The 25086-nt window shown below is 36.9% G+C and overlaps 1 protein-coding gene across 9 annotated transcripts in view; it reads left to right on the top strand.

Annotated features, from left to right (window-relative positions):
* The window catches only part of LOC135083561 (TLD domain-containing protein 2), a 127166-nt gene that overhangs the window by 8847 nt on the left and 93233 nt on the right, over positions 1 to 25086 (top strand). For 2 of the 9 annotated variants that reach the window (XM_063978439.1, XM_063978345.1), the window contains exon 1: positions 8039 to 8125. The exons of 2 other annotated variants lie outside the window; for them this stretch is intronic. In XM_063978439.1, coding sequence (XP_063834509.1) covers positions 8040 to 8125 — 86 coding nt within the window. In that variant the 5' untranslated portion in view covers position 8039. Of the gene's footprint in view, positions 1 to 8038; positions 8126 to 19144; positions 19250 to 19971; positions 20079 to 20756; positions 20835 to 25086 lie in introns of those variants that run through there. 5 more of the 9 variants (XM_063978324.1, XM_063978332.1, XM_063978338.1 and 2 more) reach the window with 5 other exon arrangements.

The raw sequence follows: 25086 nt of genomic DNA, 5'->3' as shown, positions 1-25086 counted from the left end.
TTAAACTTCACTATGTGTTAGTGTTAGTTAAAATTAAATTCACGATCGTTTGTGCTACAAGATAGTTTAAATTTTATTAGTTTACTCGAACTAAATAATATTCTGAAAACAATTAAAGTCAGTGTCTTTTAATAAAATAATAATAATTATTATTTATCAGTTCACAAGAGCTAGTTAACATTTAATAATACTAATTAGTGAAAGACAAGTTAATCAAGTAGTTCCGTGTGGTGATAGCGTGATTAAACAATTCTTGATTTATCTTTACATTTATCTTGTTTGTAAACACAAGGAGTGAATATTTCCATTAGATTTACAAGTACTCAATAATAGATAGTCTAGATTTGTGATAACACTAGTCTTGACAGTCACATGACAGACAATTATACTTACTACTACTATAATAACAATATAATCTATCTAAATTATAAATATCATGTTAATGGAATCTTCTAATACTAAACTATGAAACTGGGTCTATAAAATAATTATAAGTCAAGCGTATTGTTGACAAGCTGTTAAAATGTGTTAGCAAAACAGCTGATCAAAACCCCACGTTGGGCGCCATTAGGCGGCGGGCAAGCGCGTCGCTGTTGCAAGGTCGCTCAGTGTATCGAGCGGCACCGGCCAAATATTTAACGAGCTATACTCTCCTAGACATTCGACAACAACAAAACGTCAGATGTATTTCCACTTTGACGAATATTTTCAATCCCATGCGGGTTTCGTTTTCATTTAACCCCTAGCGACGTCGCTGTATAACATGCAGACTCGGACGCAGTACAGCGTAAACCTTTTGTTCATTTTTCTCACTCTCGTCCGTTGCCGCTTCGCCCAACGTGTGTTCCGGTGCAGTGTTTTATGGCTAGATGAACAAACCCACCGGTTATATCTGCCCCTCGAGTAAAGGAAATACTGTTCATTATATAGGGCTTGTTAGTTGTTTATCTGAGTCCCAGTTGTTGTTTAACTTTCTGATGAAAAATAAAGCGCGCTGGGAACGTTCTGGAGCGGCATCCGCCGCTGACATTCTCAACAAGTTTGATTGATTACCTACTAGATTTAACAAGATTAAATTTCAAGTAGAACTCTGGCGCAAAATTTTGTTTTGTAGCAAAGTAATTTATTAGAAATGGTTGTTTTCTGATGTCTTTTAAAGAAGGAATAATGTGTGAAACGGTCCTAAAAGTTTAAGCGAGCAGGTCTTAAAGTTATTGGCAGGTGCTGGAGGGTCAGCAGCTCGATAGGAAATTAACATGTCTACGTGCCGAGGCGATGTATTGAGAACAGTACGCCGGATATTGTCCTGTTCGAAACTAGGCCGGCGTTCGTGTGGCTCTATTTTATTTAACGTACTTTTTTGCGAAATAAAGGTAGAATACATTTACAAGCTGTCCGCCTACATTGAGAGAGGGTTATGTAGGAAAATGTTCTCGTTGAATTTGACCGAATTTCTTCTATAAGGATACAGAACTGTTATGCTATTCCAAAGATTATTTAAGTATTCCTGATTAAGTTAATTACAACAATACTTTTCGTTGTTGTGACAGGTGAGATATAAATTACTTCTATCTTGCATACACAGTAAAATGAATAAGAACTTTGCGAAAAAGGGTAAGCTTTACAAGAGTCGTCACTAAAACTATCTTTTAGAATTCAATCTTAATGGTTTTCCTTTGAACTCAATCTTAGCCAGCTGTTTGTCTGGCGAATACATTTTTACGGCAACTTCACCCACACTAAAGCTCTTCTCCAGCTGTAGAGTCAACATATTATGTTTTCCAAGAGCGACAAGGCATTCGACGTGACCCGGTTTCAGTGGGGTTCTATTTAACACCGTTAGACTGCCACTATTGACACGATAAGAAGTAGGGTGTCCAAATGGTTGCATAGGGCTCGTCGCCAAGGTTACGGGTGGGTACGATCAGCTGGACTTACGTAAGGTGAGCGGGGCGAAGGGGCGAGACGCGCGGGGGTTAGGGCCGATCGATAGCTGCCTTTGCCTCTTGCTATCACCCTACTGTTTGTATATTTGCTCTGACACTGAAATGTTCGACCATTCATGTATAAAAAATATATCGATTTGCACGACCACTTGAACAGTATCAGTGCCTTCAAAGACCAAACTTCTTCGCAACAAAACACTCCGGGAAGTAAACTGACAAGTACCTAATTGGAATTTAATTTCTATTTCTCTGAATGCCATGATAATAACCAATTACTTGTCTTGTATTGAAATATTCCCTAAACACTGGATCAAATCCAGAAATTCTTTTCAATATGAAATAAGTACAGAAACAGTAAACCAACCAGAATAACCAACTAATAACTATCAGCTGTTTAAACATAATATAATGTCTGTATTACAGTTGTGGTAAGGAGAATTTTCGTTTTATTTTTGTCGTTCGAATTCGGCAATTCATGAGTTTATGGGCGATTCTCTGTAAGCTCGTAATCGGCTGTCCCGGCCGATTTTTTCAAAAAGCAATTAAAATATTTAAAAAAAACACACTCGTAATGAAACTTTAACCCCAAAACTTTACGGGCCCTTTGTTTTTAGAACCATAACTATTTTTAGTTTTTTTCTAGACTCGATTGAAGCCCGAAAAATACAGTCCCCTGGCTGTCCCCATCACTGCATTTCCGCCTAGAAATGAGATTTACGAAGAAGATATTGAAACTACATACATCTGGCAGCTCATAGCATAAAGAATAATAATGAAATTATATTATTTTCGTAAAACAAGCTCTCATTACCAATTTTTTTTATTTAGTAAACTCCTGTAAACTTTGTCCCTAGAATTTTAATACAGTCCCCTGCCAAAAATTTAAATTCATAATATAAAAAAACTATAATAGCTACGATGTGCTCAAAAACTGAACTCCGACAAACGTTACTTCGACATTACGTTACTCCGACACTACTGAATATCGACATGACTTTACTTCGACACTACACTACTTAGACAAAGGCGAATATCCTTTGTCGGAGTAGTGTAGTGTCGAAGTAAAGTCATGTCGATATTCAGAAATGTCGGAGTAACGTAATGTCGAAGTAAAGTTTGTCGGAGTTTACTTAGGTAGCCATTTTTTTAGTGTCAGAGCGTCATTTGTGAGGTGAACATGCGCTTGAATCGCACCACACACAGTCCTCTGGTAAGTCATAATATGCATGTTAATTACTTAATAAATCTCTAAATAAAGTATAAATTGATATAATATTTATGTCTCAATTGATCGGTAGATTCTTAAAACACTATTTAACATCATTTTCGTAAATATTGTGAAATCTAGCCGAAATACACAGTCCCCTGGCAACAGTCCTCTGCCTGAAATTGCACAAATATGTGCATCAGGTCGCAAGTATTCATTCCTGGTCCATCCTCGGCTTTCCAAATAAATATAAAACACTAACAATGAGGCAGCAAGGTTCTGGAGTAGAGGCTATGTACCGGAAAACGCAGCGAGAGACAAGCGACACCGAGCCACCTTGTGGGTGGACCGACGACCTCATAAAGGTAGCAGGAAGGCGTTGGATGCAGGCCGCTCTACCAACTGTGCGATGTGGAAGTCATTGGGGGAGGGCGGGAGGCCTATGTTCACCAGTGGACGTCCAGTGCTGAAATGATGTTGATGACTAACAATGAAAAGTGTCAGCTGCTTTTGCAACAGTGGTTCTTGTGAGCATTATAACGGAAAATCTTTAACCTGCTGAACCTGAATTGACCAAAAATTCCCCTCAAAGATTTGATGATGAAATAGCAGGGACGGGTGGTACTCGGAATTCAGTGCCTCAGAGGTTAAGGTTAATTTTTGATATGAATGTTTATTAAGGAAAGTTGTTATTTCTGTTAATTTTTATAAAGACATTTTGTTTACTATTGATTTGCTATAAAATAATAAATAATTGATCAATTTAAAATGACTTTTTCTTAAAGTATAACAGTCCTCTGTCTCAATTAACAGTCCCCTGTCATGATTTCTTGGAAAATCGCTAATAACTCGGAAAATATTAATAATTTCAGTGGGACTCCTTATCTAACTAAGATAATAGTTAATTTTCTTTGAAATGGATCACGGTTTTTTGGAAAATGTTAAAAATAATTGCCAGGACAGCATTTGTATGGGACCTGTATGAGCTTACAGAGAAATGCCCTTATTTATTAAATAATATTTACCTAAATTAAAAAAATCTTTCCCATCCGTTATATATTTGTTAAAAAATCTCAATTGTATGCAATTGCAACTATGCAATATTACAAACTCACATAGTTTTGTGTTTCAGTAGCAACATGTACTTTAGAACGATCTTGAGTTTTCAAACAAAGGAATATGTGATTAAATTGCAATTTGCTTACTCATAAAGTAGGCCCAGAACACCGCACGGCAAAGCCTCGCAAAGTCGTACAATATCGATTATCCTTGGCTCGAATCAGTTTAGACAACATTAAATTAGGTCAAGGTACAATATCATTCAATCTCTACATTATGCAAATTCGGGATTTTTGGAACTTTCGCGTTGTGGTACTCCAGGGACGGGCACCCAATCGCGTTTTGACTTCCTCGCCAGTTTAATTAATGTTTGTTTGCGACTGTAATCAACTTGTACAGCCAGCGGACTGATTGAAACAATGATCAATTCATTTTTGAATTATTAACTTTAACTAGGTACGTACTTTGTACTTGTACCTACAGTTTAAACGTAAACAAACAGTTAGTGCGACAAATCGGTCGTTTTGTTTGGAAGTGTTAAAATCTTGATTGTTTGTAATGTGCACAATGTAAAGGTTAAAGAGATATGGATAGGTAGAGCGGAGAATAAAAGTATGAAATATTGAATAATTTGTTTGTGGAATCATTCGTATGCTCCGTGTTGATGGAGGATATTTAATATCTTTATGCAGGACCTCACTGGCTACTCACGGCCGCACCAATCATCCAATTGGATGATACGCTTGGTTTGGTCAGTCTTCAAACTTGTGAGAGGTTAACTTAATCAACCCAATGACAGACGTATGGATCACAAACATCGTGATTAGACGATAGTTGTCATCGTTTGTTAGCCGTGCCCTCTTTTGTCTATCTTGATTGCTGAAGTCGCTCTAATGGGGTTAGTTGGTTTTGAACGCCGATGAGGTCATTTTGGGTTTGTAATGCAGGCTTCTATGAGGTGACAAGTTTTTGAGACATAGTTACTCATGTCGGTCAGCGTGAGAGGTGGACAGGGTAGTTTATTATAGTTTGGGATGTGCTGCACGCGACTGGGAAGTGGCCAGCAGATAACGTTGGCAGCGCGGAACACACTGTACTGCACGTACTGTATTCATGCATAAATGAATACGCTGATTGGCGACGCTCGTGCTCGTGTGGATATTATACTTTGTATGGTGGCGCATTTTGTATGTTTGCAAAGTTGCTGACGTAGTTTGAGCCTTTCCTGTTGTGAGGTTTTTGTCAAACTTATTCCTACAGAAGTGCGTATTTTAGATTAGCTGCAGAAATGCAATGATGTAAGTATTACATCTAGTCCCTAAATAAGATTTAACCATACTTAAATACATTTTACGAGTATATTCTTTCTTATTAGACTCAGAAATCCCACATCCAGTTATCAACACAAACAGTTGAAATGAAACAGTATTGTTCATGCACACGAATAATCGTTTTCACTAGGTCCAAAAATGCACATCTTAGGTAAAGGCAAGCAAATATAATTTTGAGAGTTGTGAGCGAATGTACGACAAAGTCCCCATTTCGTATTCGCATTTCATCACACGGCGCGCGCCGAGACAGGTGCATAATTTATTTTTCTCACGTTCTGTTAGATTTATTTTGAAACATAAGTTGATATAGGGAACCACCACTTAATAATGACTAATTCGAATTCAAATCGAAAGTAGATAATAATATATTACCTACTTCAAATCTGGAAAACAAAATAAGATTCTCTTGAAACCACTGTAAAACGGATTCTTAGAAGTGAAGAGTACTTCACTAGTATCTTGTTGAAATATCATCAAATTCAGGTTACTGAAACGAAAGTGCAGCTTCAAAAATTTTTCCGTCTTAGATTAGATTATTGACCAAAATTTCAGGGATGTCTACTTATACTATAAGTCTGTTCCTAATACCTTCATAATAACCACTTAGAGAGTGATCTGTTAGTCATTCATGATACAAAAAATACTTCATGTTGTCATGATAAGAGATTTGATTGATGTGTCATCTCAGTCGTGTTATTACGTAGTATTATGGGTTCAAGTGTTTCATTCGTGAAAAAATACAAGGAAAGTATTAAAATTTCCTCTTTTACGATCCAACTACTGAAATGTCTTTGTCTACTTTTTTTTACCCGTAATGTACGTGGTACATCGCAATGTGGTACATTACACCATAGTACACCATAGGTTGTCTGGAAGAGATCGCTTCATAGCGATAAGACCGCCTAGTTGTACCTTGTGTGTTCCTTTTCTTTCTGTTCTTATCTTTGGTGTGCAATAAAGTGTATTTATTATTATTTATTATTATTATTATTACGTTATTGCAGTTTTTAGCCTTTGTATTTATTAATGTGTAGGACGTAGGTACTAAGGTTTAATTAATTTAATAGTCATGGTTGAGACTTACCATATGTACACATTGATCAAATATTTATTATTGTGATGATTATAACGCCTTTCAGTTTTCTAATAACACGTTGTGTGCAACGTGTGATATTGCTAGTGAATAAATAAAAGGAGTAACAAGATTAATGAAAGACGTAATTTCGTTATTATTTTAAATGGATAAACAATGAGAACCTCCTCCTTTTGTTGAAGTCGGTTAAAAAAGAGGTTAGTAAATTGTTTTGAAAATTTTCAATGTCTGTTTTCGATTCCTCCTCATCACTAAAAATAGTAATCGATTCCCAACTTTGTTAATGTTTACTTTAGGTACGTATTTAGTAGAATCATGGTTAGATCGATTTCCTTAAAAACACCGTTTTTTTTAAATAAGTTTAAAATTACGCGAAATAGTACCTCTAATACCTATTTCTGGACACAGTAACAAACAACTGCTTTCAGTAGGAAATGGCACATGATGTTTTAATTTAATTAATAAAATATGATCTTATGCTGTTGTACCTAGTTTTTGTTTGAAAATTTGCATAAATATTTGTAAATTAATGAATGTTAAATAATCGTTAATATTTAAACACTAAATTGTATGTAGACAGTAGCTCAAACGACCGTAACTCGTGCATGAATGTGAAATTATGTACTTACATATTATACATATAATATGTACATATATTATTATGATGTTCATTACGTCTTCATGTTCATTACCATTTTATACATAGTGTGGGAATTCGGTCATCATTTCAGTCAGGGGCGTCTTCGCCGCAAGCGCAATTAAAGTAAAATGGCAGCAATAAATAACTTTCCATGACATCATTTATCTCAAAAAGATCATGTGTTTACGAATGCGTGTATGTATAAAAATATACAATGTATGTTTTTCTTTATTGATCATTGGATTATTTTTACATAGAATGAAAATAAAGTTCGTAATCTGGAGTTGTGAAAATTATTCATGATATTTCAATAACTACGAAAAATCCAGATTAGAATTAGTACGTTTTGGGTGGTTACGTACCTCCACAGCAAGTCAAAGGAGTTTGGGGAGGATAGAGACGATCGTTCGTCCTGTGGGATTGGTTATTCTACGCAGCCTCGCAATTTTTCTTTTGTTCATTCACGCGAATCATGTATCTATTATTTTTCACGTTACACACTTGTAGCTTTGTGGCAATTTTTGCATAATTTGTTTTGCATCGATGTCTCGCTTCGCTTTACGTTTATTTATGTGGCTTTGGTTGTTTTTGTTGTGTTGCAGCTGAAGTGAATAGTGGTGGTTGGCGGTGCTGCGCGGTGGGGTGATGTTAGCGCGGGGCTGGTAGTGCGTGGCCTGCGCCCGCGCGCTCGGGCGGGATGTCTTCACCGGCGCGCGCGCCGCCCCCGCCGCCGCCGGCCGCCGCTGTCCCGGCTGGCGCGGCCATGCTGCCGCCGGGCCCGGGGCCCTCGCGGCAGCGCTCTCTTAGAGACCGCCTTAGAGAAGGAATCACAGGACCTTTCCATTGGCAGTAAGTTTCCTTTACAAGCTTAGCACTTTATTTCAGGATACGTCGTTCCAGACTCCGTTGCAGCAGTATTTTAGTTGTTTGCGCTTTATTATTCCAATGCTTTAGCAGGGAAAGCATGGCTTTTACTATATGCCGCTGATAATTATTGTATAAAGGGACTTTATTTGGTATTTTACATTTTTAACCTTCCTACAGTATGTAAGACAATTTATTTTACTCGTGTAGTTGCGTGCGACGTTGTCAGTCGCCAACACAATTCAAATCTTGTCATCACATTTCGCAAGTTGATGATGATTTTGCGTGAGGCCACTTGCGCTTCCAAAGTTTCGTCATCGTTCAAAATATAAATGAATATTTTTGCTAAGTTATATCTAGGTACTCGCAGAATTTGTAACTTATATGAAAACTGCACGTGAAACAAAAGTTTATAACATGTTTTTTCAGGACAACAGAAACTTTTTCGTGACACAATTTTTATTAACATTCTAAAGTTTATTTATTTATCACTTCAATTTGAACTCCAATATTCGAATTCATTCTTCATTCTGTTTCTTAACTCTGACAATAATACTATGTATACTATACTATACTATACTATAGAACATAAATGGGTAAAGAGCCTCTTTTCCGAATCCTTAGTCTTCAAACCTCGAAAATACCTTTCTCTGATTCCCGTCAGAACAAAACGCGATATCAAGTATGGTCGGGTCCGGATATCCCGAACAAGTCTAATGTGTTTCCTTTCGTTTGACGCTTGCAGCGTTGAGGGCCCGAGAACCGCCGTAAAGTTATATTGCTCCCCGAGAGAGCCCGGCATTAAAGTATCAAATCGTCTGTGGGACCGTGCGTCCGTAAATTCAACAAAGTACTCGCTTTGACGTGAGGGCTCTGAAGAGCATAACGCCGAAAAAGTAGAGAATGTGAACTTGCCAAAATTACTAGCTCAGCTTTTTGTCTCTCCTGAAACGTAGCTTGGGATTTGGGATCGATAGTGTCCGTTTTACTACTTTTACCCTTATAATACACTATTTTACATGAATCACGATTTACGATGCTAAAAGATTTTACTGAAATATTCGAAGTGTAATGTAAATAACAAAACGTGGTATGATATAGTGACTGATATGATATGATACTAAACCTGCAACAATATATCGCACGTTCATAATCAAACTGTCACTATACAAAAAAGTCAATTTTTCAGGAAAAGCATTTGAAATGCTCAAATTTTAAAACCTTTGCAAAATGAACAAAATGCTATTAAATGTTTTGTTTTTTGTTAAATACCAGTAGTGGCTTGTTTGGCTTTTACGGAAATATAATTATCTTTCAAATTATCATAATGGTTTATTTAATATTTAATTTTTTCCCTAAAAATAGTGTCACTTTTCCACTAAAATTGAGACAGTGACAGTTTTCAACTAAAAACATGTTAATGTTGTATTACTAATTCCGGTAGAAATGTCACTATTTTCATATAAATTTGACGATGAAAAATTTAAAAATGATTATTGTTAAATAAAACTAACATAGAAAAATCAGTAATTTTAATGAACTTAAAACTTAATAATTTGGATTAAGTGGTACCAATGGTAACAGTAATAAATGTAAATTCTCGATCAGAAATAAATACGTTACACACATGAAATGACTATAAAATTACATTACATAAATCAACTTCTTAGAAAATAAGGTACTCTCTTGTTTAGGCAGCCTTTAAACAACAAGAACTTGATGACCTCGATGAACTTGACGAACTAGATAGTGATTTTTCATGGGAAAAAGGCTCAGAGAAGTAGGTTTAAATTCTGGATCATTATCCAGCGGCCATTACCTCTGCGAGCTATGTGCCCCACTGCCACTTGATTTTAGCGATTCTGCGGGCTATGTCGGTCACTTTAGTTCTCCTGTGGATCTCCTCATTTCTGATTCAATCACGTAGGGAAACTAACTAAGCATCGCACGCTCCATCACCTTTTGGGTGACCTCTCAGATTCATAAAATATCACTGTCAACACACATGATCAAACTTTTGTCTTGAGGCACTGCGGTATTTCGGACGTGAGAATATCACGAAGCTTCCCGAACGCTGCCCAGCCGAGTTGGATTGACGATTGACCTCTTTCTCGAAGTTGGACCTACGTAACTGGACTGTTTGTCCCAGGTCAACAAACTTTCGAGTGTAGAGTCTCCAGACAAGTGGATACTACATGGACATTTGACATGTTTTTTGTCTTGTCCATATTCATTTTCATACTCATTCATCAGGCCCACTTGTTAAGAGGCTCTACAGTAGGCCATCGAGCATTATGCCTAGATCTTCCACAGTCTCAGCCAGGATTACGACATCGTCCGCAAATCGAAGGTGGATTATGTACTCGTTGATATTTATGCTGAATCCGCTCCAGTTCAGAAGCTTGAAAACATCTTTCAGGGCGGTGTTGAACAGTATCGGAGATATGACATCTCCCTGTCTCACCCCTTGCTGCAACTGGATGAGTTTCGAGTCCTGATCCTGGAGACGAACCGACATTGTGGCGTTTTCGTACAAGCCTGTCAACACTTCGATGTATCTATAGTCAATTTGGCACCGTTGGAGAGACTGTAGCACTGCTCAGATCTCGATCGAATCCAAGGCTTTTTCATAGTCCACAAACGCTAGACAAAGTAGTAATTACCTTGATAATTTCTTTGATTTTACTAGTGTTTGGATTGCCTGGTGGCATTTTTGTTAGATAAAATTATAACTACTTAATCATTTAAAAATCTTTCTTGTTGTTTTAATATTTCACTATTTGGATAAACACAATATTCTACAAAGTGATGAACAATCTTTTTAAAAATGTAAGAGAAATATTGTCACTTTTTGTTTTAAGGCGTTTTTCGTATTACTTTATTGTGAATCATCTTATGGTTTTGGAGTAAAAGCGTCTTTATGCTAAAAATGACGTTTTTCAACACAGAGTTTACATAACTATCACGGCGTGCCCGTCCAGATCCCGTCACTACTAAAAACGTGTCACTGTTACTCACAACAAATGCCGGTTTTCCCATTAAACTCCATAACGACACTAGTGATATCTGCCGAACTATTTGAGCTTTAAGCGTGGGATTTTTACAGCATGCACTTTTCGCGGAGCGCTGATAGATGGCGTTGTTAACTCAATTTCTCCCAATTTCGTATAGTGACGGTTTGATTATGAACGTGCGATATGTAATTACATATCATAATTATTTTTGAAATTCTTTGTTCAATTTACGGCCAAATTTTAATTTAAAAGGAGCTCCATCAGACTTTGTGGCTTTGTTACAATGTTGAGGTGGTCTTTCTTTTTCGTTTTGCATTTTTATGTCTTCCTACTATTCATACTCATCAAGACTAAGTGTTCAGGTTTCTTAGAATAGCCTCGTTATTATGAAAGTTTGAAAATAACATTGGAAATTTTTCTTTGTTCTCGGTTTTCTTGGACCCTTCATTGGTACGGGTTCCTTTTATTGCGAGCGTTTGGTGTTGTTCCGCTGTTCGCTCGTCGCCGTCGCCCGCCCCCCCAGAATCCAATTTGTTCCCATCTAGGACGTGCAATTTGTACGAATGCATCCTGGCATCGCTGGCTGCCCCCCATTCGTCTGATGCTAACTCGATTTGTCACTCATATGTCATGCCTAATGGGCCCAATTATAATCGCGTTTATGTAACAAGTTTACGAATTCTACTTACTTTTGTAAAAAAATTCCGTGACAATTATGCATCTGACGCATACGATTTTTCATTCAATTGTTCTCAAATATCGCGGTAGGCTACAAAATAACATTACATTGGTTATTATATTATTATTTTTAAGATACGTAGTAGGTCTACCTTTGGAAATACGAAAATAGACCTCAAAGTTAAGGCTCCAATTTTCAAACGGAACCAAGTGAACCCAATTTCTCTGTATTTTTTTTATAAAACTGATTGTAATATTTTCTAATACGATATACAAATGACTTTAGAGGCAATAATTATTGCCACTTTTTAAATATTTTTAATGAATAAAATGACAAACATGCCACTGTGCACGTTTCCATGGACTCCATAGGCGTGTGAGGCAAATATTTGCGTTTCACAACACCAGCTATCTCCGTGTGTACACTGCTCCTTATCTGCGGCCGTGCAGCCTCAGCCAGGAGACAACCTTTCAAACTAAACTAAATCTCCCTTGTTTACAGGACCCTTCATACCGTGATTTAATTAAAAAGCCCTGTTTTGGTCCGCTATTAAGGAAACCTTCCTTGGCGAAAAAGTTGTTTCTGTTGAACAAGCAACCTTTATAATTGAATGTTATATTTTTAGTCTTATTATTCACTTTCATGAGTTGGACTCTTCACAAAGAAAGTTTTCAGTTGCTTTTTTGGGTTGATCACGTTTGAACAAAATATTTTAAGCAGAAGTGATCACTATCCTGATTTCATACCCCTGTATTTAAAATGTATCACTTACTCTTTGTCCTGTAGTATGTAATGTGTGGGTGTGATCGAAACATCTTGTGGCAGGGTAGGTATTTGGCCGCCCCAGTTTCCAAAAGGTAATTCATTCGCGACGGGCCCCTCATTTCCGAAACAGTCTGTTGCACTGTTGCGGCCTGCGCCGTCCTTGGCCGATATAAAATGTTTAGGTGACAGCCGTCGAGAGCGAATAAAGAACCAGCCAAAGGGAGGATTACTCTCTGTTCCCGGCATTGTTCCCTTTGTCTGCCCTGTTGTGTGTCTAAAGACTAAGTCCGCTCTTGGCACGAAGTAGATGGCTACAAACAATTTAATTTGCCATTTCAGAACTAGAAATTGGTATTTAACCAAACAAAAGCAGCTATTTGCGCATTCAGCAGGGTGGAAAGTTAATATTGTATAAACATTTCTGAAAGATAACAAGATGACGTCTGTTTGCCTTTCTCGAGAAATTTTCTCATTGGCATCCTTACATATTTACGTTAATACGCATCTCAGGCCTTCCCCAATTACAGGTGCAGATCGAGCTTTCTGGAAATCGCTCGAATTAAATTAATGACTCATGCAGTCATGCATGATCTCAATAAGCAACTGGACGTAATTGAATCAAGTAGGTAAGGTACACCCTTGATTAGTGCAAAAATAGTCTATTAAGGTCATCTCGCATAATACACAACCATGAGCATGACTTGATTCTGATGAATGTTTTAAAAGTTGTGAATAGATAGTGCAACTGCAATGACGTTTTACGGTTCTCTTACATTTTTTTCTGACACTTCCTGCAACGGAATAAAAATACGGAATTTAGTCACGTTTTATTTTTTATCTCGGCTATTTTCAGTTTTAAATTATAAAGCAGCGGTTAAAACTGTTTAGTATGTTGTTTTTCCTGATTGTTTGTTCTAATATCATTTGCGTTGGAATTGTCTACCATAAATGATTGTTATGGATGTTATTTCAAACGCTGTTCTTCTAACGTTTCATCGTTTGTCACTTTTATGCGACGTTTATGTGTGCAAAACATATTTGCTGCAAAATAACGCATCAAATATCAGTATTAATAAGTTTTTCATTGACTACTCTAGGCAGGCATCATTCACTTCAAATTGATATTGGATCTGCTAGACAATGCACGATTGGCTTTTTTGATATCAGGAATCAGTATTAGAATTTCAAGACCAAAAAATAAAGAAACCTGCAATTCTTCTGATAAATTGGATGATATTAATAAGCCTATGTCCACAGAGGAGGCATTGTCAGCTGGTCGTGACGAGCTGACTGCACGAGGCCGCCCGCCACATTGTCCCATTCTGCGGCATAACCGTGCCGTCACGCGCACCCACACACACAAATCGCCACTCTTTGACGGGTAGATAGAGCATCCAAATCGATTTTACACAATCCACCGAGATACAGGTGTCCATTTTCCCTTTTCAGTATTCAAATGGTAAACTGGTTTATTTGATCTCGTAATGTAGCGTGATTCATTCAGCTACCTACATGTATGCTAGGTTCTCGTATAAACGATGGGTGTGGAAATATTTATTTGGAGACGTACCCAATGTTTAAAATTACTTATCGACGTATCTGCAAGGTAGAGGGCAAGAAGTAGAAAACATCTCAATTCTATACAAAAAAGTCAAAAATGTTTTCATTTTTCTCTGAAAAATCTCCGGTTGTTCGAATGGGTTCAGTGATTAAGAATATTCCAGATGGTTCTCAGTTTGCTTATGATATTTCAGGCTTTAATCAACTTGATTGTCAGGTGGGAAAGATAAACCCCTGTTTCAGGGGATACTCCAAGATTTCGATAAAGCCACTGATATTAGCCGTTACGAATGACATTTCAGTAGCTCTACCCTAAAGATCCGTAGCATTGGAAATGATGTTGTAAATTCTGGTGGAACGTGAATTGATTCCCTGAAAATTACGACTTATTACGGAATTACAAGAAGTGCTTTGCATGGTTGTCTGTTTAATGTTAGTATTTTTATGTCGTCTTAAAAAATTCTCAGACTGGTTCGATGTTTGTCTCATCACTCCTTTACCATGTTTGGCCAATAAAGAACTGGATAAGATAAGTTTATTATGCGACTGTCCGTTACCCGTCAGCGTGGTCTGACAGCTGTTGTTAACACGCCTTCGTTTTTTCAGCTAATATTTTTTTCTGAAAATAACTACGCAAGTAATGTTATCTGATTATTTTGTTATGAGGCTTTTATTGATGTCACATTAGTATTCACTATAGTTTATACTCTGCATTAATTAACTCTAACTATTGATTGGTTAATCAATGCTACAAAATATTAAATAGAATATCATTGGTTTTAATTCTACCGCATTGGTATCAATTTATGTACTATCGTGTTGCAGTCACGTACGTCTAAACGAAATTATCCGAGCTTTATTGTGAGCTTTTTAAATTTTGCTGCAGTGCTCTGGACAGTGTAGCATAACAATGTTGTGTGAAGTGTAGTCTTTGGTCGAGGACCGTATGTAATTGATACTTGATTCGTGCAGCGGGGAGTGCGATTAATTGAATGATTGGCGGCGGCGCCAGCTGGACACCTCTCGAGATGACGCTGCGCAGGCGCTTGCATCCGCGCATGCATCGTTACCCACTTGAGGGTCCCGGCTAGGGCAGCCAGGTCCAAAAACACAAAAGCCGGACTCGGTACTTAATTTAGCCGGACATTTTACCCGGACATACCTCTTTTGAGCTAATCGTAGCATTATAAAAGCTAATGTATACAGGGTGTTAGGTAAATGGGTATATGAGCTGACACTAGCCCATGTTAACATGGGCATATAAATGGTATGGTGAAGTCAGAAAATTGATATTTTCATTTTAATTATTTTAATTTTCATACAAATCGGATTTTACAAAATTTATTTTGTATGAAAATTAAAAAAAATAAAATGATGATATCAAATTTCTGACTTCACCATACCATTTATATGCCCATGTTAACATGGGCTAGTGTCGGCTCATATACCCATTTACCTAACACCCTGGATATCAAAAAACAAAAAATATAAAAAAAAAACTCGCGTCATGGCTTTACTTGTGCACACGACTTTCAACTCTCGCCGCATTCACTTAGCCTAACAAAAAAACGGGCAGGCCGGACGACAAAATATTTAGCCGGACACGTCCGTAAAAAACCGTAGACACCTGGCAAGTCTGGCAACCCTAGTCCCGGCGCACGCGCTCCGGGATGCGTTTACGTCAGCCATCGCAAACGGAACAACTCAAATTAGATCTACGACTACAAATAAGCTGATATGCATTTATCCAATAAGCGAATCGTCCTTGTCCATCTTTAACACCAAACCCTTTGAAACAGTTTGTAGCTTCACACACTTCGACAAATTAATGTTTTCGTATGACTTGGTCCTGAATTTCAGAATACATTAATTTATGTGATTGTAATTGCAATTTGTAGAGCTTAAAATATGTAGCTACACTACATATTTTCTGGATATACAACGTGTCCCAAAATTCAAGGATAAGCCGGCGCCGCAGGATGGACATAGTCATGACTACATACTTTAGGAAAAATAAGAAAAAAAAATATTTTTTAAGTTACATAGGGTAAATCGACTAGTTACTGGCCACTTAAGCCTCTTGGCCACTTCAAAGCTTTACGGTTTCTTAGTGCGATAACTTATTAACAAAAAACAGACATCAAATTGACCAGGAAATCTTACTTTTTAACCTTATGGCTTTATGAAGTACAATTAAACACTTTTTGAATGTATATTTTTATTTAATTCAAAAACATACGAATAATCCTAGTTATTGGCCATAAAATTCTGTAACTGGCCATATGCATGCTAGTTACTGGCCACAGAAAAAAATAATGTATTACAGCTAAAGAAATCAATATAACATGAAAAACACAACGTTATCTAAAACTGTATGAGATCAGTCGTGAAACAATATAATTTACACATAGACAAAGTGAATATTTCAAACCTAGGAGCTATAGTTTCAATATAAGTCTCAAATAAACAAATAAAAACAAAACTATCTAATCAAGCCCTTGTTTTTTGGCTTCTTTATAGACAGCAGCAAATAAATAATCCACTTCATCATCAGATGAATCAGTGTTACTCTAACTTTATCATCATAAATGACACAAAAAGGAATCGTCATCCTGTTCTGGTACCTACATACACTCTATGAGCAATTGGAATACAATTCAAATGATACCTACTTTTCTTGGCATTGATTACATTCTATAATTCTCTTTTTGATAGGGCACAAGCAAAAATCTCTACGAAAACGAATCACAAATGAGGAGATCCGTAAACGAACTAAAGTCGCTGACATAGCAGGCAATAGGCAGGGCATATAGTACGCAGAACTGACGGCCGATGGGGCAGCAAGGTTCTGGAGTGGAGGCCACGTACTGGAAAGCGCAGCGTAAGCCGTCCACCCACAAGGTGGAACGATGACCTCATGAAGGTAGCGGGAAGGCGCTGGATGCAGGCCGCCTCTAACCGGCCATTGTGGAAATCATTGGGGAAGGCCTATGTTCAGCAGTGGACGTCCTATGGCTGAAATGATGATACGGAAGTAAGCGCAAACGGTAGTCTTTCTATTTGGCGTTTGTCCTGCATTTTGGGCGAATTCAGTGTTTTTTGGTACTTCTTGGCACATTGAAAATATTTGCTGCTTGTCGAATGGATCCTTCCTTGTTTTCTATAAACTTCAAGGCCTTGAAGATCTTCTTGAGAATACTTTCGTCGCTTTGATGCAATCTTGTTTATTTAATGGATGTCTGTGAAACAAAAAATGGTTAATTTAGTTATTGACACTTTGCTTTTAGTTACTGGCCACCTATGCCAGTAACTGAAATTTATGGATAGAAATAAATGATTTCTAGCCAGTAGATACTAAACTTTAAAAACATTACAAATACGGTGTATTTCCGCAGAAATTCGATGAGCATAGAATAATTTAGTTATTGGCCGGTCTGGCCAATAAACAAAAATAAATACAAATTGTCATTCAGTTACTGGCCACCCCTCAAAACTGAGGTTTTATTAGATTAACTCTAAATATGATACTGTAATATTGAAACTTACCGTTTAAAAAACACAATAGCACTGCAAACCACTGCAAAACACTGAAAACTACTCCATATTACTATTTTTTAAATAAATCCGTCCGTTAACAAATACATTACATAAATACTTCTCCGAGGGCGTACGGGTACCAACTGTCAAAAAAATGCTGTTAGAATTGGCACTATGGTCAATAACGGGAAAAAAATTAACTAAAATGAAACCTGATTAATAAAGCAGTTCTTTATAAAAAATACAGATGGCCCGACCTGCCCCGTTTCTTATTTTGTGCCGACAAAGTGCAGTATGGCCAATAACTGACGTTGGCCAATAACTGGGTAGTTTACCTAATAAATTATGAAATTCTTCGAAAATTGAGACCCCTTATGATATTTTACATTACCAGGACCACCATTTTTTAAATATTTCTGTTTTTTTGTTTGTATCGGCAACTTAAGTAGTGCTGCTGTCCACCCCAATTCTTAAAACTCCCAGCAGTTTTTACACAAAAGTTAATCAAAATATGATATTTCCTAAAAATTTTGAACGATTTTAACTTTCACTCCACTTCGATTCGTCGTTTTGTAAAAAAAAGTATGAACACTACTGCGGCAAGTTTTTTATAAAGTTGACGCAACTATCCAAGATTCCAAAATGGTATAATACTCTAAGAAGACTAGTCGCAAAAAAGATATGTGTACCATTTTTACAAGCACTTCGCTTGTTAGTTAGTGTGGGTTAGGCCCAGTTTTTTGATTCATAGTTAAAATAACAAATGGTCAAGTTTGACAGATGTCAAATGACAAGTGGTTAAATATCAGAAAAAAATGTTTTTCGAACAATGGTTAGCTTGACTTTTAGTACATTTTTTAACTACTAGTTAACATTTTGTTAATATTTAACCATTAGTAGCAAAATTTAACAATTTGTTATTTTAACTACGAATCAAAAAACTGGGCCTTAGTGTGTTTTTTTTACGAAACGACGAGGAGTGAAAGTAAAAATCGTTCAAAATTTTAAGGATGCCGATACAAACAAAAAAACACAAGTATTTGAAAAATTGTGGTCCTGGTAATGTAAAATATCTTAAGGGGTGTCAATTTTCGACGAATTTCATTATTTATTGTGTAACATAAAAAATAATTATTATAGATTTTTTTCTTATTTTTCCTAAAGTAGTCATGACTATGTCCCCACCCTGCGGCCGGCGCCGGCTTATCGTTTAATTTTGGGATACAATGTCGCTCTGCGCCTAGATAATTTTTCATAATATTTAGAATAATAAATTATTTGGGGCGGTCACTTGCTCCTAGGCGACCTTGTATATTTGACTAGTTAAAACGATCTCTAGTCATTGAAAATTATCATATTTTGATGTGAATTGTAATTTATCTTTGATAAATTTAATAATTACGTTGGTTATTGATAATAATTGATAAAGCGCCAGTCGATTACAATGCATTGATCTGATAAATTCGTAATTTTGACAAGAGTACCTTGTTTTATTTATGTGAAAATAGTGTATTAGTTCGTATTAATGAGTTTTTTTGTGAATTGGTTAGGAGGGTATGTACAATTCCATTTATTATTTCACTTTTGTCTTAGTATGCTCGCGATTCTGTTTACAGATTGAAAAAAATTCTAACGACAGTTCAGCCACAAGCAGCTGTCAAATTTTAATGTCAAGCTCATTATTCTTGTACATTTTAGTAAGGAGTCATGAGTTTCATGGCTCTGGATTCTATTACTAGAAAAGGAAAGTTTAATGTAGAGTTTAAGTTGATTAATTTTTGTTAGAGATAAGTCAATAACGGAATCGCGTCATCATCAGTGACTAACAAAATGATGATGCAGGAATTTCAAAAATAACAAACAGCGAAAGCATTATTCAAGTTAATGGCAACCAAAAGACTGATTTATTAAGTAAGACTCGAATGGTTGTAACAAATGTTCTGTCATTTTTTTTAAAGAATGTATGATGCATGATGATTTCGTCTGTCTTCGCCATTGTAAATCGTAAATGATGGGTTTAAAATATAAATTGATTTTTTAAACGGTCCATTGTTGGAAAATGCAGAATCGTATTACGGAAAAGTCTGTTTTATTACAGAAATATATTGGATAACTTTTACAGGCTAACTTTCTCTCCCAGTAACATTTCCAATTATCCTCGTTCGTTAATCGAGTTTTACCGAACTGGAGTACTTCCTGGGAAGGGTCATTCGGGGAGCGATCGGGCTGAGATGTTTTCGTCAATCTAAAAGGAAGCGGCGCATGCCTATTTGCAGATCGTAAAACGCCGGGTACCTACTCGCGAATCATCATAAAGTTCCGCTGACATATAAAAAATGCTCGCCGAAGAGGACGAAGACGACATTTGGAGCACTGAGATCGAGTGAGTACCTACTCGGTCCAAAGCGGAGGTCTTTTTTAATAGAGCCACTCGTAAGCTTTCTTATCATTTTCGCACTACAATAGAGCTATGGAAATCAGAGATAGTGCATAGTGAAACTACTGTTAATACAAGGTAAAACTTGGATGAATCTCATTTATCTGACACATGAAAATGAATTTATGATAGCGGTACTATTTCAAGAGTATGCTAACAAATTCTCGGAAGCCTTATTTGCTACCTTACAGTGTTATTAAGTAAACCTGTCAAGATAACGCGAAATGTTTGCTCAAACCGCGTTGCCATTGTTCTTGGACACCTATCGCATCGTTATTTTAATTTCATTACGGCAATCAAGTAGTTCAGTGGCACCGGGTGCCTCATTTTTGTCAACATCTGTCATTTTTCAAATCGGAACGTTAGTCGCCGACTATGTGATACATCATAATACGTTGCCCCGTGGTTTCAGCTTGAGTCAATCCTTATCACTTTCAGCGGACTCGCGCAACGCTCATCACTCACGTGTCACACAATGTTTGCAGTTTTCCATGATCTAGATAGATACCCTGTCTCGTTCATCCCGTCGCGTTGTGTGCATTATTTCTTAGAATTCGCGTTTAAAGCAAGCGAGTGGCCACCAGTTTCTTATAGTTATGAAAAACGAATTTCTTGATATTTCAGCTACGTAGCTCTGTCGCCGCCGCCCACGCCCACGCCCGAGTCGTCACCAGCCTGGCTCCGTCGCTCCTCTCTCGTACTGTACGTTCGTTTCACTCACATTCCCCTGAATATTCATATCATCAAGCTTCCCGGCAAATAGGTAAAGTGACAAATATTCACCGGCATGAATAAAATATAAAAGTCACACAGCGTTCATAAATCTCGCTCCGCATTGTAAGTGAATTTCGCGTTGCGTTTTATTTACATTACCTAATATCGATTCGAGCGTAGTTTTATGGGCTCGCTTACCTCGCGCTGCTACGTCACAACTTTATTGTGGTCGAGACAGTTTGACACATTGATGGATTCGTTTTCGACGAACAGTTACTATAGCCAGTTAGGTAAAGGTTAGGTTAATAGAATTGAAATTGCTCCTGCTCTGTAACAATGGTTAGCTAGCATACAGTACTGTGTGTTTAGTTATTTGATGTAGGTAATCATTAATGCGCTTCCCAAGGTACGTTTACGATGTAGTCGCAGTAAACACATGATTGCAGGCGCGCAGATGACTCGCGTTCGCATGTGTTTAAATGTTTAGTAAATATAGTTGTCCTTCCTGCTCCATATTGATATCTTGTTAATAGGCTTCGGTAGCCGATTGCCAATCAAACGTACCTTTCATACTGTAGCTAGGCGATTAAATTAAAGCTGGTCGATAATCGTAAATGTGTAATTGAATAGATAACATCTCCGTTTAGTTAGCGTATCGCCTTTTAGATAGGAAAACGAAAGCTCCAAAATTACTAAGCTAATCCTTTGTAAATTGTAGAGATCACCGCTGACGCTAACCAAATCAAAGTTTTATTGCATTTTATTTATCCTTTCTGTGATTGCAATCTTATCTGGAGCAGTGACCAAGTGCAGTTTTTACACAACAAATATTATCAGATAAACTGTCGTTACCAATCTATAATTAGATAATTGAATATTGTGATTATAATTTATTATTAAGCAATGATTCAATTTATAAAAGTTCCATTACATAACAAATAATGAAATTTTGGCAGAATGCATAATGGCCGTGTTCTCATTGGGATCACTAGGGGCGTGCTCGACGGTTTGGGCAAAAGGGCATTTTTGGCGTATATTTTGATCATTGCCTTATTTTTTGATTATCTCATTATTATGACAAATTGTGCGTAAAAAACTAGGCAGTATGATTTCTAACCCTTATGTATCCTTTTGCATTACCTACATCTGGTGTCCTGAAGATTTTTTCAGAAATTCCATAGGTACCAAAAACTAGTTTATTAATTTTCCCGATTATAATTCGAGTTAACACTTATCGTGGCTTATAAATAAATTGGCACCGTAAATGGCGATGTATTCATCGCGATGGGTGATTAACCTTTTTGGGGCTTAGCCAAAAAGCCTCGCAAGTTTTGATGAGGCGCGCGCGTGACAATTCCGGGCCGTAATTAGTGAACTTACAAAATGTTATCCTCATGTAATACTCGTACCTCACAGGATATTTTGGGAACAATGACTCATCATGTCTCTGAGATGTCGTTAACCGCTTAACACAAACACTAATTATATTGGACCCGTTCGTGTTATCGCCACTACAATGTACGAGCATTTATTGTTAGTAGAGGCTAGAGGGTAGAGTCTTATGACAGTGAATACAATCTCAATTAGTTTATTAATAGTTTCAATAGATAATAGAAAGCGATTGTAATATTATGCTGTTGATCAACGAACATTGAATCGCTAGTAAAATTAAAACATCCACTGCCATTGGTCCCAATATTGAAATTGAATCGATCTATCGAGCGAGTTTCAATCAAGTTTTGAGCTTTGTTTCATAATACGGACTTAAAGTTTCATGAATAAATTAAAGCTTGCAGATTGTTAATCATGAGAGAAAAAAGGTACAAGCTGTGCATACCCGCGCGATGGGCGGTTTTATTGAGCTTAAACACAAAGAGGCAGATTGCACAATAGCTATCGTTTAACAATTATCACAAGAAGTATTTTTTGTTTCGTTAAGTGGCGCTGAAACATTCACCGATCTTATTGCCTATCAACAACACTCGTACCTCTTGTAATGTGGCTCCTGTTACATTCAAGTTTCATAACCAAAACGGGTATAATTTTTAAATCAAGATATTTTTATCACGTACGTACTATTAAATGAACACGACGGAAACGTGTTTCAAAAGAAAACGCAATATTGAGTGGAAATACAACTACATACTCGGGTACATAAAAGTAAGAAGTTTTAACTGCAATCCTCTCGGAAGTGCAGAATTTCTCATGAACTCCGGCATCTGTGCGGGAATGATATTAAACTCAGTTTATACTGTACAAGCTTTTATTACGTACTTGTGCTTATCTTTTAGCTGCAGACCTAATAACTTTTCACTTAGTATATCTTACATCAGGGAACTCTTATATTAAGCGTCCACTTAACTACAAACTACGGGCCCAACGCTATCTCTGCAAGCTTGTTTTTAATGGAACGTTGATATTAATTTAAAACTTCGCAATTTGATCGATCGATCGAAGCTACTTGATGTTAATAAGGGTAATGTATGTAATACAAGACCGATCATCCAATTTAGTATCAAATATCAGGCTACTCAGAAGCGCTTAGGGATTTTGTTCGCTGACTGCTTTCGTAGATCAGTGTATTGAATGACATTTTTATATTTTTTCGTGACTAAACTGTAAAAAAATAATTACGCAACCCATGGAGTTAATTTTTCAGGCAAAACAACGAGTTTAGAATTAGTAAGTTTTGCCAAGTCCATCTTTCTGTTCGTAGTTTAAAACTCATAGACACTTGGTACTAAAAAGCTGTAATTTGGCATGGTTTACATATTAATCACGCCTATAAAGTTGTGAAATAAAATTTGTGATTTTTCATTCTTGTGTGTAGGATGTCGTTGGATAGGTCGGTCATTCACAAAGATTGGGAGTAGGTACCTGTGTGTCATCAACATTTTATTTTTATAAATTGAGTATTTTTGTAAGTCACGTGTCACTCTATCAAACTATTCTGGTGTGTTGATATACTTATTTTAGTACAGGATGTTTTTGGAGGTGGTGAAACATAAAGGATTAATTCTAGTACTCAAATATAACACATTTTCAGGATTAGTTTTCAGTTTTACACCGATATCAATTCACAATCACGATAATCCATATCGTGAAATAAATTATGCAATTTTTGTGCCATTGTTCTATTAGGAGTCAGCTGGTTATGAGTCATCTCGGCCCATGGCGGCCTCATTACCCGGGAGTTTTGTTACATTTCGAGTACCGTTACTAAACACTTTCTTCCATCGGTCAATACGCCGTTATTTGTTCATAGAATCGCAACCAGCACAATACAACATGATTTATTGTTCACTTTGATGACACAAATTGACTCATATTTTTTGTAGTAACTACATATCATTGAAATCGATTGTGCATCTTGGATTTATTCATGAAGCACTTACATCACAGCAATATGTCAAGATCGAGTTAAAGGGCAGTTGGTTGTGCAATTGGTTCGCAACCCGACCTGATATGGTTGGTTAAATAAATCTTAACCTGGTGACAAGCGGTGAAGTTAGTTCCCGAACCGTCGCCGACGTCCAGGACACCGCAGGAGACACTAAATAAATAAATAAATAAATAAATAAACCTTTATTGTCACCATAACAAAAAATACAACTTTAACACAGCTTAACAATTAAAAATAAGGTGACAAGGGCATCCGGCTCAGCGTAAGCTGTACGGCACTAGGTCCATGCAGCGCTGGTTTTCAGCCGGTGCCAGTCTCCTGCACAGTAATACAGCGTACATAGGTAGGTGCAGTGATTAAAAAAGAGAAACAAGATTAAAATAAAAAACCACACACTTAACTTGTGACATGTTTGCTCTAGTCTACTTTTATTTATGTATGTCATACTAGACTTCATGATAAAAGATATACGTTTCATGTTGTTATTGTTTTTTTAATATTGTACGCTGATGGAAGATGCCCTCCATACTGTGGTCTAGAAAGAAACTTCTTCGTGTGCCTAATAAATAATGAGCAATAATATTGATCTAGTGACAGGCCGTTCTATTTCCATTTCTGATAGCCGGAAAATCAATACGAAGTGTGGTTAACTGCACCGATGCACGGTCTCGGTTGGTATAATTTGTGCGATAATTCAGTACATCTGCTGCAATATCATTGGGGCTCACGTAACTAAGAGAAATAGGAGGATGTAATGTGAATACAGTGACCGCAACTTGTTTTAAATTATGTAGGTTGCAAATTGCAATACTCCATACTGGCACTTTGTTAACACCT

The sequence above is a fragment of the Ostrinia nubilalis genome, chromosome 2 (assembly GCF_963855985.1).
Source record: "Ostrinia nubilalis chromosome 2, ilOstNubi1.1, whole genome shotgun sequence".
NCBI classification, from domain to species: Eukaryota; Metazoa; Arthropoda; class Insecta; order Lepidoptera; family Crambidae; genus Ostrinia; species Ostrinia nubilalis.
Note: the sequence above shows the minus strand (reverse complement) of the source record. Positions and strands in the feature narration are given on the sequence as shown.